Source organism: Cuculus canorus, chromosome 3 (genome assembly GCF_017976375.1).
Source record: "Cuculus canorus isolate bCucCan1 chromosome 3, bCucCan1.pri, whole genome shotgun sequence".
Lineage (NCBI taxonomy): Eukaryota > Metazoa > Chordata > Aves > Cuculiformes > Cuculidae > Cuculus > Cuculus canorus.
In genome coordinates, this window is record NC_071403.1 from 61,335,432 (window position 1) to 61,352,843 (window position 17,412).

A 17,412-nucleotide genomic window follows, 5' to 3' on the forward strand; every position below is an offset into this window, starting at 1 on the left:
ACCCTCTGATTGAGGGCTATCTTTCTGTAGGTGCCTGGGTCCTTTCTAATTTGTATAGTCTGACTAACCAACATGCTAAACTGGAGAAAACGGATTTAACAATGTTGAGTAGCATGAAATTTTTGCAGAGTCTGTTTGGAAATAAATTTCTGGAGGGGTTAGAGTGATTCAGAGAGATCATTGAGCACCTCTCCTTTGTGACCCTAAATTAAAAAGCCAGAGTATGTTTAATATAATTGTTGGTTGCAATTCAGGAACTAAAACATTACGTGTAGTACTGAATTCTTGGAAGTTCAGCAGAACAGCCACTGTGGGAGAACTTAAAACAGCTAATGTGTATTTTAGAAGCCTTGATGTTGTTGAACAGCTGTGACATATGTTTGATGGTTTGTGGATTATGCCTGTTGCAGTAAGGTAAGCTGTTCAGCCAAAAGCTGAATCATGACTTCAGTTGTCTTATAGTTTTTCTCCTTAGACAAAAAAAGTTTGAGCTGTTCCTCCTTTTCATAATACAGGCATTAGATGTTGTCAGTTATTGTCATAGAGCTTAGCTCCTGCATAAAGCCTAGTTGTTCGCTGTTGTTTCTCTTGGATAGCTATGTAAATGGCACATTCTGGGTCTTTTTGTTTTATCTAGCAGTGTTAAAATAAATCTTACTTTCAGGAAAAACTTGTCACGAGTTTGAACTCCTTTGGTGCCTATGCATATGTTAAGTCTGGTTGCCTTGCTAGATTGTGTAATGGTTTCCAGATGATGCCTTGTGACTGTTGACAAGCCACAGAGGGCAAACTGGACACATGGCTCTCCTTGATGTTCAGGCATTGCTTTGCGAAGAGAAATGAGAGAAAAAAAGAACTTTTTGGGGGTGTGGGGCAGGTTTCTGAACAGATGTTGAGCAGGGAACTGAAGTAATAGGTTGCAAAGAAGAAAACCAGGTAAGAGAAAACCTGAAGAAAACGTAGGCAGATGGCGCTCTCTCCCCTCACGCGGCCCTTAATTTCTCCCCAATTGCTCAATGAAGAACAGAAAGGAAATAGGAATGAAAAGTGAAAGGAAAATTTCTTCATGGTTTTCGGAAAGGATACAATACTTCCAACACTAAGGTGCATTGGTCAATGATTGTGTGATGTTCTAGGTAAACAGCAACTTAGGTAGCTGCAGAGGAACTAGAAGAACACTTGGGAGGGTCTTACCTATGCAATGGAATGGGAGAGTAATCACAGCTTCTGTCTGTACGAATTCAGGGGCCTCCTGCTCCTCAGGATGTTCTGGGTGTGGATAGAATAGAATAAAATAGTTCAGTTGGTTCTCCAGCATTGTTTCAGAAATGGTGCTGTGCAGTTTTGCGTCTCAACTAGTTTTAAATAGAGTAAAGCCTGTCTGCAATGAAGAAAGCCTTCCGAGGGGAAGTTGGCTTCTTTGTCAGCAATGCAAAGCAGGGAGATAGTTTGGGTTTGGGGTTTCCAAGCAGTGAGAACGTTGCTGTCTGGTGCCAGGCCTGTGAAGAGGCAAGAATGGTTTTTTTTTTAATGCAGATGTGCAGCCAATCTAAAGCACCATTTGGTACACCCCAAACACAACATTCATAGCTTTTGAGTAATTTGTGGAAAAGTAATCAAACCTGTGAAAGAGAGGCTCTGTGCCTGGCCAGTGGTTACTGCAGAGGTGGTACATGCAGGAGAGAAGGTTAAGTTGGAAAGCCTGGAAACCTGTGGCTGGACAGATGGGCAATCTTGTGCTAATAATTTTATTAATCCCTCCCTATACTTCATATAGCCTCTTAAACTATAAAGGCAGGTCTATGGTCATGTATCTGCAGTGGTCTCCTTGCTATTGGGTCAACAGTTTACCTACAGCCTCTTTAATTTAGAAGCAATATGCTTGCTTTGATACTGCATAATAAAACAATTGTTTACATTTCAGCTGATTGTTTTCTCAAAGGTAGATTACTTACTGAAAGTATTTAGAAAGTAAATTGCCTCCTTCCCTGACACTGTCTCCCGTGTGTAGCATGGAATGAACTGCTGTGTCTGGTTCACCAGATTTTACAGAAATCTGAAAGAATCTTAGGAAACTTGTGAAGGTATGGTAATTTCCTTTAATTTAGGCAATTTAATCATCATAGAACTTGAAGGATCACCTGTCACTTTAGATGAAAAATACCACATACATTGAAGAAAGTTCAGGAGGCAAATTCTCAGAATGTGTTTTTCAAATGTGCCTTTTTATGCAGGGTGGTTTCCCCTCACCCTTTTTCAGTTCTGCAAACCTTTTATGCCATGCCTAAAAAGACAGAACTGTAGGTTGTTAGAGGCAGAGCTGCTGGCACCTCCTGTCATTCTTTTTTATAAGATCTAGTTTTCTGGGTTTTATTTCTTTGTCAAACTTTTGTTCACGCTGATATTTTCTGTACCTTTATATCTGCTGTAACATCTAACTTGAGGGCAGGACATGGCATCTGTCAAAATCGGTAATTTCTATATGCAATGTATGTTTAGCTGCAATTTTTTACAGCAAAAAGGTATCACTTGATTCAGTGCAGGCACAAATTCATTGTTGCACCAGGGCCTACAAATGAACCCAGCTGTAAATATGTTGAAGGCTTTGTAGGCAGACAAGCAGTTGGAGCATGTATATTGCATGCTTCTGCGTGTAAAACACTGCTGTCTCTCCAAATGAGCTGGTACTTGGCCTTTCTGGGATCTCCAAAAGAGAGAAAGCTCATTTTCTTGGGTACTGCAGTCTCCACCCACTCCCAGCGTGTCTAGAGGTTAGACTGTACTCTTCCTCCTGTCCAGGATGTACCCATGTGTTTGAGAGGAGGTTAACAGTAGACCTTCTGTATCAACAACCCCAAAGGGAACTTCCTGACGAAGATGAATTGTTCACTCTGTACTCTCCCTCTTTCCTGTTTCTGTGCAGCTTAAGTGGGAAAATGTTATCCTATCCTGTGTTCTGCCACCTTTGTGTTTATTTATTACTCTTCATATATTTTTTTATTACTTTTCCGATTTTTACAAAGGTTGAGAGTGTGAAGTGGCAATATACTGTAAGATTAAATGTAAGAGTGAGCAAACTGTTTTAAGGCAGTGGTGCTCAAGCTAAAACCTTTAATTGTTTTCATATGCCAGAAGAGTTGCCCTATGGTATCAGAGCAGTTGACCATCTAGTACGAGAGAGGCAACTGGTGGTGGAGAACTTCATATGGACAGAATAAAACATACTGCATCCGCTTGAGAGCTGTGAAAGCAGTAGAGTGGCATTTAACAGTAGATCCTTGGAATCCCTATTGGAATGGGATTATAAGATTGGCATTACCACATAACCCAGCCGTTGCTGCAGACTGTTGCATCCGGAGGGGTTGAGGCTGTCTGGCAGCCTTGTATAGTATGGCCCTGTTGCATCCGTGCAACTCAGTACCAGCAGAACTGCTGTGCTTGAACTACCCACTGGTGGCGTGTCACTGCAAAGCATGGCTTTGCTTTTGTGTGACAGGTCCCTGTCCTATTGTCCAGGCCAGCTTTTTTTCAGGAGGAGGAAAAAACCTTGCTGCTGAGTTACGGAGTCATCTCCACTTAGGCAGATAGTATTTTCAACTCCATCGAGTAAGATTGGGTTATGTCTTAAAATGTGTGGCTTTAATTTTATGGATGTTCGGTACCGATTTTTGTCATTACAGTTTACATATTTGTATAGTTTTCCAGTTCACCATTGTATATTTTTCCTGTTTGTGGAATGGTCAGTTCATTTAGACCCCCCCTAAATTTTGGGCACCTCATCTCTGATGGCTGTAATTTCCTCAGGCTAATTTGGTGCTATTCTGCAGTGATATTTAGAGGATTAGCACATTCCTTAGAACATAGCAGAATTGCTGGAAGAGACAGGTAATAACTACATATCTCAGTATTTGCTTCATTACTGGAAGACAGTCAGTGAACCAGAATAGAATTTTGGTTGATTGACTTGACCCAGAATGTTAGCTTTTTTTTTGGAGTATTTGCACATCTTTATTGAGCTACCTTTTCCCTCTTTCTAATCCTGGCCTTTTCTGTTCTTTTTACTCTGAGTTCCATGGGAGTAATTCAGTGGAGAGAGGCAGTTGGGTTTTTTACACAGAGCTTGTTGTTTTTTTCCCCACTGTCTGTCTGCAAGATGCAAAATTACTCACTATTCTGTAATTCAAAATCTTGTTACTGGGGCTTGATAAATCATCTTGACATGTAGTGGAACAGCTGAGATGTCTCTGAAGTTTGACAGGCTTTTAACTTAACCTTTAAATATATCTAAGCCTTTCTGCAGTTTTTCAGACCAAAACTTCACACATTAATGAAGCGCATCTTCCATGAAAGAAAAGATCAAATATTTTCAATTAATCATGTTCTGCTTTTGTTTTTCTCTTAGCTTTAATAATAATTTCTACATTTAAAAAATAGAATAGTGACAGAACAAGCAATCTGTCACCTTGTTCACATGCAATTCTGCCCTCCGAGTTTACCCCAGTTGGATCAATGCGTGTCCATGAAGTTAATTCTATTTTTATATCATTCTTAAGAGCCAAATCTCATCCTACGTACTTAATTTGGGCAAAAATCTCATTGAAGTCAGTGGGAGTTTTGTTCTACATGACTAATAACGTCTCTGAGAAGGATTGTAATTCTTATAGATCAGAGAGGCTAATTGTGTAGGCTTCAGGTTTGTCTTGCAGGCAGATAATGTCTGGCAGTTCTTTTCATGCTGGGTCTAGATCTGCTAGCAGCCATTGCAGCTGTTCCAATCTTTAAATTCATGTCAAAATGTGTGTCACGGTTCACACCCCCCAAAATAAAAAAATAGTTTAAAAAAAATTAAAAAGGGGGGGAAGATTTAAAAAGAAATAATGACTTTTAGAATGAAAGGCAAAAGAATAACTTTATGCTTGGTATATCAAGGACTCAAGGTGTGGATCACTAGTCTGGCAAAGAACTTCAGACCTGTGGTCTAACACTTAAAAACTGCTGTGATACTGGCTGTTGATTTTTTTAAGACACTCAAAGCAATTGTTATTCTTCTGAGGTGCCAAACATCCACATCTGGAGTGTCCGGACACTGGGTTCAAGGTGTCTCCAGTAAGATACTCAGTTTTAAAAAGATTTTGAAAATATTGATCATACAATGCAATGAATTTGTCGTGGTCCATAGTTTGTAAGCTTGATTTGCGAGGACCAAGAGTGAAGGATAAAAATGATGATAGACCTTCATGTGCAGGCTCAATATTTGTATGAGAAATGGCATTACCCCGGTGGGACTGCTTTCAGATGAAGGGAATCATGTGATGTTATTTTAAAAGCACACTATGTAGGTTAATTATTGAAACAGCTTCTAAAATGGCAGATTTATGCTCGGTGACAACTAGTAGGCTACCACAGGAGCTCACTGCTGCCCCTCAGCTCAGTCAGTCCAGGGCTGATTCCAAGACTAGACATTGTTTGCTGCTGTAAGCAGGAAGAGAAATATATTATAAAATAAGAGAAAGAAATGCTGATTCACTTTTCTTCAATTAAGGCTTCACAAGAATAAGTCTAGTTTTAATCTTAGCAAATACCCTGGTCTCTGATCTTCCATGAGTATTTATACTTTTTTATTTTAATAACTCCCCTCAAGGCCAATGTGCGATAAGCATGTAAGTCCCCAGAGAACTGATAAAAAAAAAGCAATCCTACTCACTTAAATGTGAAAATAAACCACTTGACATGTTTATCCAGAAAAGAATTTAATAAATTATTATTACTTCTTTTTCCTGTCATCTAGTACTTTGTTAGCTAGATTGAAGGCATGCACAGCTTCCCATTTGCATTCTTTTGCTTTGAAGTGATGATGAATAGATTCATTAAATTGGAACACAAAATCTGTGAATTTGTTGCTTCTCTTCTGTATCAAATAGGTGATCTAAAAGGTTGAAATTATTTGTGTATTTCTTGCAGTGCTGCTTGCTGTTTGTTATGAAGGAAGTAACCTCCATTGGATTTTTATGTGGTATCTTCCAGCAAAATCTCCAGGTCATAGCTCTTCCACTTACATGCTGAAGATGACAAGGAGACAAAGCTAGTCTGGGTAGCTTTCTCTTGCAGCGGCAAAGTTTACTTTTCTTTTAATGTAGTTTAAACATTTGACAAGAGAGAGTAGTGTTTAGTGATGTGAGGTGATTTCCAAATGAGTGTTAGCTTTTTACTGACCTACTTTTAACTAATGGTGTATTCTTGTCCATTACTTTTTGTCATTGAATAATGCTGATATATTAAGCTGTGTGCTTCAAGGGCATTGTAAAATTGCTTGTAGGGGCAGGACTGAACTGTGAAAGTGTGAATTACTCTATCAGATTATACCCAATTAAAAAGTGACAAGCACAGCAGGAGAAATTGAAAGCAAAGTTTATCTTTCATGTAACATAAGAAGTCACTATATCGGTTAGAAACAAAGTGAGTGTGAAACGGATTCTCCACCTCTTCTCATCCCTCTCCAAAAATTAGTATCATCTGTGGACTCTTGGTTCTAACAGTTCCTGTTGAAGGATATTATGACAGTGACAAGAGAAGGGGAAGTAAGGCAGCCATACACCTTTAAGCTGTCTGCTATCAAAACATGCACTGGATCTCTGGTCAGTGTATTGGGGATTGACAAATAGGGAGTTTGGAAAAAGTAGTGGTAGTTTATGTAGAGCTGTAGTGTGTCATTAAAGGAAGACTTGCAGACTCTCTCCCATTCCACAGGAAGCATAGGAATAAAAGCATGGTAAGGGACCCAGGAACTTCTACTGAACCCTGTGCTTGTTATAAAACTGTTATGTGCTAAGGAAACTTACTTAGTCTCCAGTAACATTGCAAAAATCCTTATATAACATTTTGCGTAACATTCACTAGCGCTCTTCTAACGGTGAGATGTGTGTGTGAATGTATAAATGAATCTAGTTGTGTGGGTACAGTATAATCTTCCAGATTCCTGCTGGCTCAAGGTGTGTTGCAGAACTATTCTGTTGGTGTACCTGGATTGAAGACGTTATGAACAAAGTTGTAATGCTTTCCCAGAGAGCTAAGGTAGTGGTAGGTTTGGGGGTATTTTGGGGTTTTGTTTTCTTGGTTTTTTCCTAATCTGATAAACTCTCATAAAATAATAATAATTAAAAAAAACCCAAAATGTAAATCAGCTTTGCAGAATGTGTCCTGTGTTTGCTATTGAGTTGCAGAATGCTTCAGTGATGTGTGACTACTATTGACCAGGTGAAAATCACCTCCTGCAAACAGCTAATGTTTCACTGACCCCAATGCTTGCTGCTAATGATATTACCTAAGTAGTTTCAGTTATTAAACTCGTGTGTGTGTGAACACAACTTTAGGACAGCTGATTCAGTTAATGCAGATTTTTTTGGATTAGGAATTAGTGTGTGATATTCCACTTTATGAAGAAAAAAAAATGGGAGGGAGGGAGAAGCGAGAAATATGTGAAGCCCTTAATGTATGTAAGCTGTGCTTGGAGGTATTGTATTTAGGGAGGATAGGGAGAGATGTATGGCTAAATTCACAGGGTGCATGATCCATGTTGCAAACTTTGCCTGTAAAAGCAGTGATGCTCTGTAGAATACATCTTCATGTAAAATGCATGCTTAATTGGTGTACATTGAGTTAAGAGTTTAAAAGTAAATAACTGATTTAATTTTGTTAAATTGGAGTTGGCAAGCTGCTTTTTAGGGAAGGGTGGAAAAATTTATCATAGCTTGAAAATATTTATCCTCTAACAGCCTCTGTTTTCCTGGACAGGAATTAAGTTTTCCCACATTTGTACCTATGATGGAGTACCATAGGTCATCCAAAAGAATGGCTTTATTATTGTGTGTTATGGTAAGCAGTTTATTGGAGTGAAGAAGCTGTAGGGACTTATATGCGGGCAGTATCTAGGTCTCAAGTTTAAAAAGAAAGCCCTTAAGTGGTGATTCTTTCCATTCTGTAGTGTTTCACTTGTATCAGAAGAAGTATGATGGAAGGTTCATAATATTTTTAAAAGACACTTATGTGTGGATTGACAAATTTTAGGTTTGCGTGCTTCTCGTGAAGGTAAAAGGAAGGACCTAGCTGTGTGATTTGGTGTTTTTTGTGTTTTTTTGTTTGTTTGTTTGTTTGTTTGCTGTTTTTGGTTAAGGCAACTTGTACAAACTGCCTTTGTTAGTCTCACAGTTTTTCTGGAATGGCCAAGAATTTAATTACTAGAGTTATTAATATAATACAGATACAATGGACTTTAAAGGAAAAAAGGGAGAAGACACCCATGCTATAATTTGAACACTGAAAAAATTAATGGAATTCTTATTTCTAATTGATACATGTAAAATTTCTTGGTAAGAGATGACTTGTTTTTTTTAAAAACAAAAAAACAGAAAAAAAAAACACCCCACCACCCTAAAACTGTACAGTTATGCCCTGACCTAACTTTGACTTTTACTTTGCAGTGACGACTGTAAAAGAAAATGCTGAAAAATACATGGAGATGCTGGAGGATAAACTACGTAGGTAAGGATGATATCATGGAAACCTTTGAAGGCTTAGAAATGCTTGTTAATGCAACATTTACATGCATAAAAGTGTTAGGAAATGTTTTGGAACTTGCCTTAGAATAATACCAAAAATATTTCAAAGCTGGAAATCCCCGTTATTTTTAAGACCTCTGTCCATGGCTATGTTCAGCTTTGCTGCTGGCCTGACAATGGATGCAGGTAAATGAAAGAATCGCTGTGTGTAGGACTTCTCTGGAGCAGTGTTGATATGGCCAGAGAAGTGGGACTATGCTTGTGGCTGGTGTGCATCACTCCAGCTCAACCTACAGGTACTGTAATGTGTGGTATGAGCTCTTGCGCACCCAGAAACCTTGAAGTACTGGGGATGTGATAGCCGACTGAAAAAATTCCCTCTCTGTTCTATGCAAAAGCCAACTCTGATCAGAGCCAAAGTGATCCTTTACCAGAATTCTGGGCATTCTTAACAAGTAATGACTCTTTATATAACAGTTCTGAAAGAGTGCTATTTTGGGATATTGTGGAAAGCAAATAGAAAACAATGGTGGTATTTTAAGAACTGAATCTTAATGCAGAATATACTTATTTTTATTTTTTATATGTTTTTTTCAGCCAAATGCTAGCAGTTATTTCCATCTCTTCCTGTGTGAACGGAGGGCTCTAGATCACCCTCAAGTTTTGGGCTATTCCTTGTAACATGATTAGTAAATGTTACTCTGCTGTTGTAATGGAATCTTTTGTTATAATAGACTTTGCCCCACACAAGTATATTAGGATTGGAAAAAGATTTCATAGGAAGTAATTGGAGTCTGTGCCTTAATAAAATGCAACCCACCAAAACAGTGCCACTTCGTTTTCTATTATTCAGCAGGTATAATTAATAAACTTGCTGCCCTCACTGTTTTTTGTTATTTTTATAGAGAGAGTTCTAGGTATTTAGATTTACTCCTACTTTTGAATACAGAAGTATTTATTTTGTGTGACTCTTACATGTAGAAGTAATTTAAAGACCTGAGTGAAAGATGATGGAAACAGACCTGTAAGATCAAGCTGTGTCTGTGTCCTGCCTAACACTCCCCACCCCCAATGACATTTATACTTAATGTAATCCAATCCATATGTGTAAGACAAATCTTAAGAACTTTCTGTGGCTTGTCTTTTAGAAAACCATTCTCTTCATTAAAAAATCAAATACAAGGTGTAAAAACACATATTGATGCTTTTAGGCTGTGTGTTTTTAACTGACATATCAGGTTCCTTGAAAGAAGTAAATTTCCCTGTAGAAGTTAAATACTTGGAGAATCTGTACAGACTTTTTTTCTCCTTCCAAGAATTTATCAGATAGGATTTGCAGTTGTGGCTTGTTTTAATTTATTTGTGTCCTTTTGTATATTATTTGGGCTGTTTACCTGGACTTTTCTGTATCAGTATCTTAAACTGCAACATATTTTTATGTGTCTTGATAGGTGTTGTCAATGAGCTTCCATGATTCTTTTTTCCCCCCTCTTCCTGCTGTTTGTGTTAGCAGTTTTCATGCTGAATTGCTGATGTTCATCCTGCTTCTGTAAGGAGTATAATTTCAGGGGAGGGATTAAAAGTTAAACCCTCTTTTTTGGCACTGATTTATATTTTGGAAGCATTTTTTATGAACAGTAATTGACAATTTCGAATTTGCTTTAGCAGATTTAAGAGTTGTCAAATACTTTAATATAATCTGTTGCTTTTGGATGCAAAGGTTGTCTTCTTCAGTTCCACACATAGACCTGGTTTTGTTTCAGTCTAGGTTCTCTATTGCAAACAGGCTACATGCTTCGAAGTTTTGCTGTTGCGATGCGTTCTTCCTAACCTATGCTGGGAAAACAAATTCATGAAGTCCAAGTATATGACTGCAGCTGTACAGCACTTCAGAGCTTGCCATCATCTTCTCTGCCCCTAACAGACTGTTGCATTGTTGCCAAGCTTCTAAAATTTCCCTTACTGCCCTTAAGAATTAAAAAAACCAACTACAACAACCACCCAAAACCAACAAAAACCATCCTGACAACAACACCCCTCTGAAACTCACCAAATAAATGCAACAAAAAGCTCTCCCAGAAAAAAAACCGCAATGCTGGCCAAGCTCCCAGGTGGTGAAGATTCAGTTCTGAACCATTGACAGGTTTGCAATATGTAGAAATGGTATTCTAAAAATATTTTATCCCAAGTAATTAAAGGCTAAGAATTTATTTTAATAGTTGTGGAAAGAGAAAATCTCTAATGGTTTTATCGGAAAGAATTTCTTAAAATATTACATCTTTAATATATTTTTATGCTAATAAAGTCTTTATAGACACTTGTTTTTTAAAGCTCCTTTGGACTTGTAATTAAAAAAAGTAAGCAAGAGCCCAAGAGGGTTTTGGGGTTTTTTTCCTTCCCTTTTAAGGAAGTTATTTGAGAGACTTTCAGGGTTTTGGGGTCTTCATATAGGTGCTCAGATTACTCCTCCTGTATCATAACCTAAAGAAAGTCTCTCTCAGGAAAGTTAAAAGATTGTTTTAAGTTTGCTTTGTAGACAGAGGTAAAATTTGCATCTGGCTCATGGATGCACTTTTTTGAAACCAATAGAGGATTATGCCTGTGCAGCATGAATTCAAATAAGCTTCTGAAGTTTTTCTCCAGATGAAACGTATGATTTTTCTAGGTAATGTTTCAGATAGAAACAGCGTAGATTCAAACCCAATCAGTTTAAGTTTCAAAATAATATAGCTTCAAAATAAAGTGAAACTGTTAGAAATGTAATTTTTGACCGCTTTTCTTCATTAAGTCTCTTCTATTATAAAACTCGGACCAAAACAGCTTTAATGAAGATTAACGTTTTAAAAGGGATCAATTTTATCAATTAAAATGTTTTTCCACCCTCCCTTTTTCACTTTTGTTTATTTTCTTAGGTAGAGTTTGGAATATATTCCTCTTGTGGGTTTTATTTTGTTCTTTTTCTCAGAGGGGAGGGAACCTATCTTCATCACTGGAGTGCCTTTTTTGTGGGGTTATTTATGTTGGTTTTTTTTAAACAGATGCAGTACTTCTGACTGTAGCTTCAAAATGCGTCTATTCTCCAGTAGCTTGATAAAAGGTTAATCTGTTTGATAATGAACAGTACTCTTCAAATAGCCTTGGACCTACAGAGAAAAAAAAAAAGGGAAAATAAACATTGATAAGAGAAATACTATCTAATATGTCTAATTCTATCTATCTAAATCTATCTACTATCACTGTCTAATAAGAAGTGAGAAGGCTAACTATCCATTAAGTATGAAGATTACCTGACATTGTTTCTTCCTTTAAAAATATAAGTTGTTTTCTGACCAGTGGAAAATAATAAATAAATAGAATGTTTAATTCTGTGTTTCCTCATTTCCAGTCACCAGTATTTATCAAGCCACTCCTAGAGTTTATGCATTAAATCACTAGCTGCTTTTTTTTGAGAGTGTGAATACCTTTGCTATTTTTTCCATGTCAGACCTTGCAAATCGCCTACCTTTTGTTAGTAAAAGGGAGATGTGCAAAAGTGGTCAGAATTATTGTAATGAAACTGTGTTCAGTGAAGACATCTGTCTAGAAGAATATTTCAAGTGTACGAAGTTTTGCTTAGGTGACTTCAGTTTGTCACTTGAGTGATTTAAGAGGGATTGTATAGGAGAAGTTTCCTATGGTTGTCTGATTCAGGTCATTGAAACTCAGCTAAGCATCTTCTTGTGGGACCCTCATTCTTCCACAGAAAGTGTCTTTCTTCATCTCATTTCTTTTCACTCCAAATGAAGGCTCTGCTGGTGCTTTATATCATTACTGTGGCTAAAGCAGTCTCCAATGATCCAGCTCTTTCCAGAACTACCAAGTTCTGCCATAAGTGAGTTTAAGTCATTCAAATCGTTGAGGGTCATGAGTTGAGCCCAGGAAAAAATGCTATAAAACCATAAGAGCAGATGATTTGGTTTGCAATTTCATGCTTAAGATGCTGTCTCCTCAATCAATACTTAAAGAAAAGTGGCCAGATTTTGCAAAATGTGTGGAGTAATAATAAACACCTTTGAAATAAATGAAGGTGGAGACAGTGCCAAGTTATGTTTGTTTAGGTACTTAGATGTGGGAATTCCAGTCTAGACATAGGATTTGTAAATATTCACTTGTTTTTGAAGATACCAAAAAAATCACCTGCCTTTTAAATGAGTAAAACCCCTTTGATATGTATTTCTGCATGAAAAGTCATTATCTTCTGAGGTATTTGCTAGCTCTTACGTATCTCAATGAAAGTCATACAATGTGAGCAATTGTGTATCTGTCACATTTTACATGTGCCCTATATCATTAAATTTCTGTCCCAGTTTCAGTATATATACCTTCCATTGCAGAGGAGATTGTGAGAATGCATGTGCATAGAAAGATTAATCTGTGTGAGAAGTATATGTGATAGCTTGAGAAATGAAAATAAATCTGTGGAACAAGGTAATACTTTTTTTTTTTTTTTAAAAAAAACCCAAACTTTCAGACCATTGCCCTTGCAGAAGCTAGTAAATGTTCCACAGCAAATACAGTCATCTTATAAGATGGTGTGTAAAACCAAGAATTTGTTTACATTACTGAAACATGCATCAAAAGGCTTTGGTTCTTTCAACTCAATCTTGCCTTTGGTAACACTGCTGTGCTATTCTTGCAGTAGTGGAGGGAAATAAGCCATTATATTTAAAAATGAAATAGTTTTTCCTACACTTTTTCCTTTCTTATGTTTCTTGGTACCAAAGAAAAATAAAATGAAATTAATGTTGCAAATCAACTTCATGAGATTTAGGATGAAATAACAATACTTTTGTTTTTCAAGCATCCACCTGCTAGATATCTATAGAAACATGTTTGGAATACATTGCCCTTGTGAAACTTATTAGAAACTGATAATTTGTGGAAGTTGGCACTTTTGAGCAGATGGAGTAAATGTGGTGGAATTGTTAGAAGACAGTGTCATCTGAAGATTAGTTATTTGTAGGTTGTGAATGGTTTTATGTTTGCCCTAAGAACTGGGGTTATTTTGCACACTGAATGTTTCCTTAGTGGCGCTGCATGTTAACATGAAAGCTATGCCTGAGCCATAGCCTGAGCAGTTAATGATAGGATATTCAGTGAAGGAGGCTCTCACAAGTAGAAAATATATCTGGAGAGGAAAGGAGGCACAGAGCAAATAAAACATCAGGAGAAACCAAAGATATTCAGATCATTGTTCATCTGTCTGCACACACAGAATGTGTGTGCCACGGAGAGTTGAACCTTGAGGCACCAGAAACCTCAGAAGGAGCTGTCTTCATTGCTAATTAACAACTGTGCATTTAAATATTCCTCCTAATGGTCATGGTTTTCCACAGTGAGGTGTGGTTCCTGTGTCCCACCGAAGCTTTTTAGCCTCCTGCACCCACCCACAGCCCTGTTTGAAGACTGATGCTGCTTTTGAAGAGCAGCCTTGAGGTATCCAAGTCTACCAGTACAAGCTTGCAAATATCAAGCATTTTATTGAGAAAGCCCCTCCATGGCCATCTGCAGACTTCTGTAAGGGCAAGATTTCATCTCGGGCTGTTAGTGTCCTGGATGTCATTGTGTAGAAAGCCTGGTGTTTGCCAGTGGAGAACTGCTGTGCTATGGCTGCTGAGCAGGGCTTTTCAAAAGCTTTTCTCTCTTGTACATACAGCAGCACAGACGAGCTTGGGAGTGCCAGATGTTCTGCAGTAATTTTGTATAACCTGTGACCCACCTTAGTTGCCTTGAGGACTGTTATATAAGGAGTGCAGAGACAAGACTGAAATGCCACCTTTGCTTACCCTCCCTCCTCCAGGACTCCTAAGACTATGTGTTTTCTCTTGTGCTTCCAGGAGAGCTCACAGCCCTGTCCCTTGCTGGATAATGATCTGGACTTAATTTGCTTACCAACAGTTCTGCTGTAAGAGTGTTAAATGCAGGTTAGACAAAATATGACATCCTTCTAGTGGCTCATTTAGTTACTTTCTTCTTCCTAGCTGGTCTAAGTCATGCACAGCTGTGAGAACATTAGCTCTGAAATTGTGAGCAGCAGACACTTTATATGCGGTGATGCATTCCTTTATATCTCATGGCCCACATGGTGATGGCTTCTAAATCCCTTATCATAACTGCCTCAGGCTGGAAACTATTTTTTTTGTACCAGCCGATGTAAAGATGACATTTTTTGAGCTAAGGGAATTTAATGAGATTGTACTGTTCTCCAGGCCTCAAAAGATTATGCCATTCATCACAAAACTGGAGCTTTTTAGTTGCTTTTTCTAATTCCCAGATAGGAATAATGAAATTATTTTGGGGGAATAATATTGTTCGAGAATAACTGGTGGCAGTTACGCAAAGCTGTTATATTGAGCTATTTTCTGTGTTAATTCTGCAAGAATGGAAAAACAAATAAAGATGCCTGCTAGTAAGATGTAATATAGCAACGACTGTGCTTTGCCATTGTTGAATGATGCAGCACCTGGTAACTTTGCAAATATATGCAAAACCTTTCTTCTTTAATAGACTCTCCTTTGCTATTTATCTTGGTTCGTTTTCTGTTCAACAGTGTTTGTTTTGATGTTCATGGTGGCTTTTATTTCAACTTATGGGTGCGTAGTGCAGGAAACGAAGAGGAGTCTTACCCTCATGTAAGGTATGCTCCTCTGTGTGCTCCTTGTTCTCTGAAGTATGAAAGCGATTGTGTGTGTTTAGGACAACGTGTATTTACTGAAGAAGCAGAAGTCAAACTCAAGGTGCATTTTACCTGATCTCATACATCTGTGATTATTTTTTTTAGGGGTTTCAATCAAATCCTACAATGTCCTGAGTTGGAAGGGACCCACAAGGATCATCAAGTCTATGTCCTGTCCCTGCATAGGACAAGCCTGATGTCACTTGACTAATTCAGAACAAATATGGCTGCAACCTGTTTACTCAGACCGCTAGTGCATGTGTGCATTCAGCATCAGAAATTTGCGGTTTCCGTGTGCAGGCAGTGTTTTTGATGCATTTGAATATGTAGTTTTCACTGGGCTCCATTCCTTCAGACAAGACCTCCGATGTCCTGAGAGTTCCATGCCATAAGACAAGTCAAGATTGGTTGCCACCACACCACATTGCAGTTTACTTGAAAATGTAACTCTTAAAACAGTTATTCTCTTCCCCTATTATTTATCCTGTTTGTTTACTCGCCATGTGTCTTGAATATCCTTTATAGCGTACTGAGTTTCAGAAATGTTTTTGGGAGCTGAGCTGGGTGTGAATGCTCTCAGTAGCACAGCACACTGGAAGGATTGTCTTAAAGCTGGTCTAAGATGGTCTTAGAGCCCATCAAAAGTGCTCGGTGTTTTTGTGGATGAATAGGTCCCTTTCTTATCTAGTTATGACTTCTGCTTATCTGTATGAGATTTTTGTTTTTTTAGTATAACAGTGGTTCTATAGGGATAATTTCCCAAAATGTGTTGTTTGCTCATAACCTTAAACTTTTGCTTATGAGTGATCCTTGTGTCTCTGAAGCAAAGTGCTCTTGAATGTAGGTATAATCACTTGCATTGTCTGCCCTTGCAACAAAGGGCTGCAGGACTAAGCCCTGTGTGATTGTCTTAAATACAGAAAATAGGGAATGTGGTTAGAAGTTGGTGTCATTGAAAGTGAATATGAGAAATAACATCAGATATTATCACAAAGCTGGAGGAAATTTTTGTTCGTTTCTGTGACATCTGAAGACATTGTGCCTCAGCTGTGGTTTGCTCTTCTTTAAACAGTCTCTTTTGAACATTGTGTAGTTCTACTGTACTCATGAGTTCCCAAAAATCTATCCACCACCACTGCCAACAAAAGGCTTGTCTGGGTCAAATAGTGTTGAAAAAGCATTGCAGTGTCACCAAACCCACGGGGGGATGGTCAAATACTTTGGAGAATCAGTTGTTGTGAACAGTACGTTCACTTTGTTGCAGTTACCTTATCCTTCGGTTTACATGAGATGCACTGTCATGAAAATAGAATTATTGTTTCTCAAAGGCTCATGTTTTACTGATATTATTTTCCAGCCTGAGAATAGCAACTTATGTCATAGCACTTACTTTGTTGTGGAAGGATTATGCTATAATGAATTGAAGGGTTAGCACTTAAGCTGTGTGTAACTGGTAATAAGAACATAAGAACTTGTGAACAGAAATAGTATTTTAAATAGATTTCTATAAGAAAGTGAAAAATTGGCAAAAGGAGCATGGATGTGCAGAGTTGCTCCCACTTGATATTCAGAAACAGTATTCAAGCTTTTTTACGAACCCACTGATGTTTTGTTTTGGTACTGTAGCAGTGAGGGAAAGTTCACTTGCCTGAAAAATTTATGAATAGAAGGATCTGTGAATAATGAAAAGCAAACTGCTAAGCATGCTAGTTAATAAATTACAGGTGGTTTTTTTGGTTGCTGTGTTGGTCTGGTCTTATTTGGGAGATACATCCTTTTTTTTTTTTTTGTAGTTTCTGAAACTTGATTTTCACAGTGGTGAATCCAATTAACAAAGAAGAAAAACTGAAATATCCTTTCTTACTCTGTTTCCCTCCACACCCATCCCAGCTTTAAGCAAAATGGTTGGAGGGATGGGGTGCAGGTATGGGCCCTCTACGTGCTGCCCCAGGCCATGCGGAAATGCTGCAGCACAGTTGAAGTCCTGTGGAGATGAGTGGGAGGCTCCCGAGCTAGTATGTGCCAGGAAGGAAACTTCTGCAAAACACCTTAAAGGAAATAAGGGGTCTTCCAATATGAAGGTGATGTGATGTGGCCAACAGCCCAGCTGAAGTATCCCTATACAAAGGGAGCACAAAGGCT

The 17,412-nt window shown here is 38.1% G+C and overlaps 1 protein-coding gene across 5 annotated transcripts in view; it reads left to right on the top strand.

Annotated features, from left to right (window-relative positions):
- Window positions 1–17,412, top strand: part of DISC1 (DISC1 scaffold protein) — a 204,140-nt gene that overhangs the window by 148,457 nt on the left and 38,271 nt on the right. For all 5 annotated transcript variants that reach the window (XR_008449208.1, XM_054063152.1, XM_054063149.1 and 2 more), the window contains one exon: window positions 8,478–8,538. Coding sequence is in view for 4 of the 5 variants with exons in the window: in XM_054063152.1 (XP_053919127.1) it covers window positions 8,478–8,538 (61 nt within the window). In the remaining variant the exon portion in view is untranslated. The remainder of the gene's footprint in view (window positions 1–8,477; window positions 8,539–17,412) is intronic.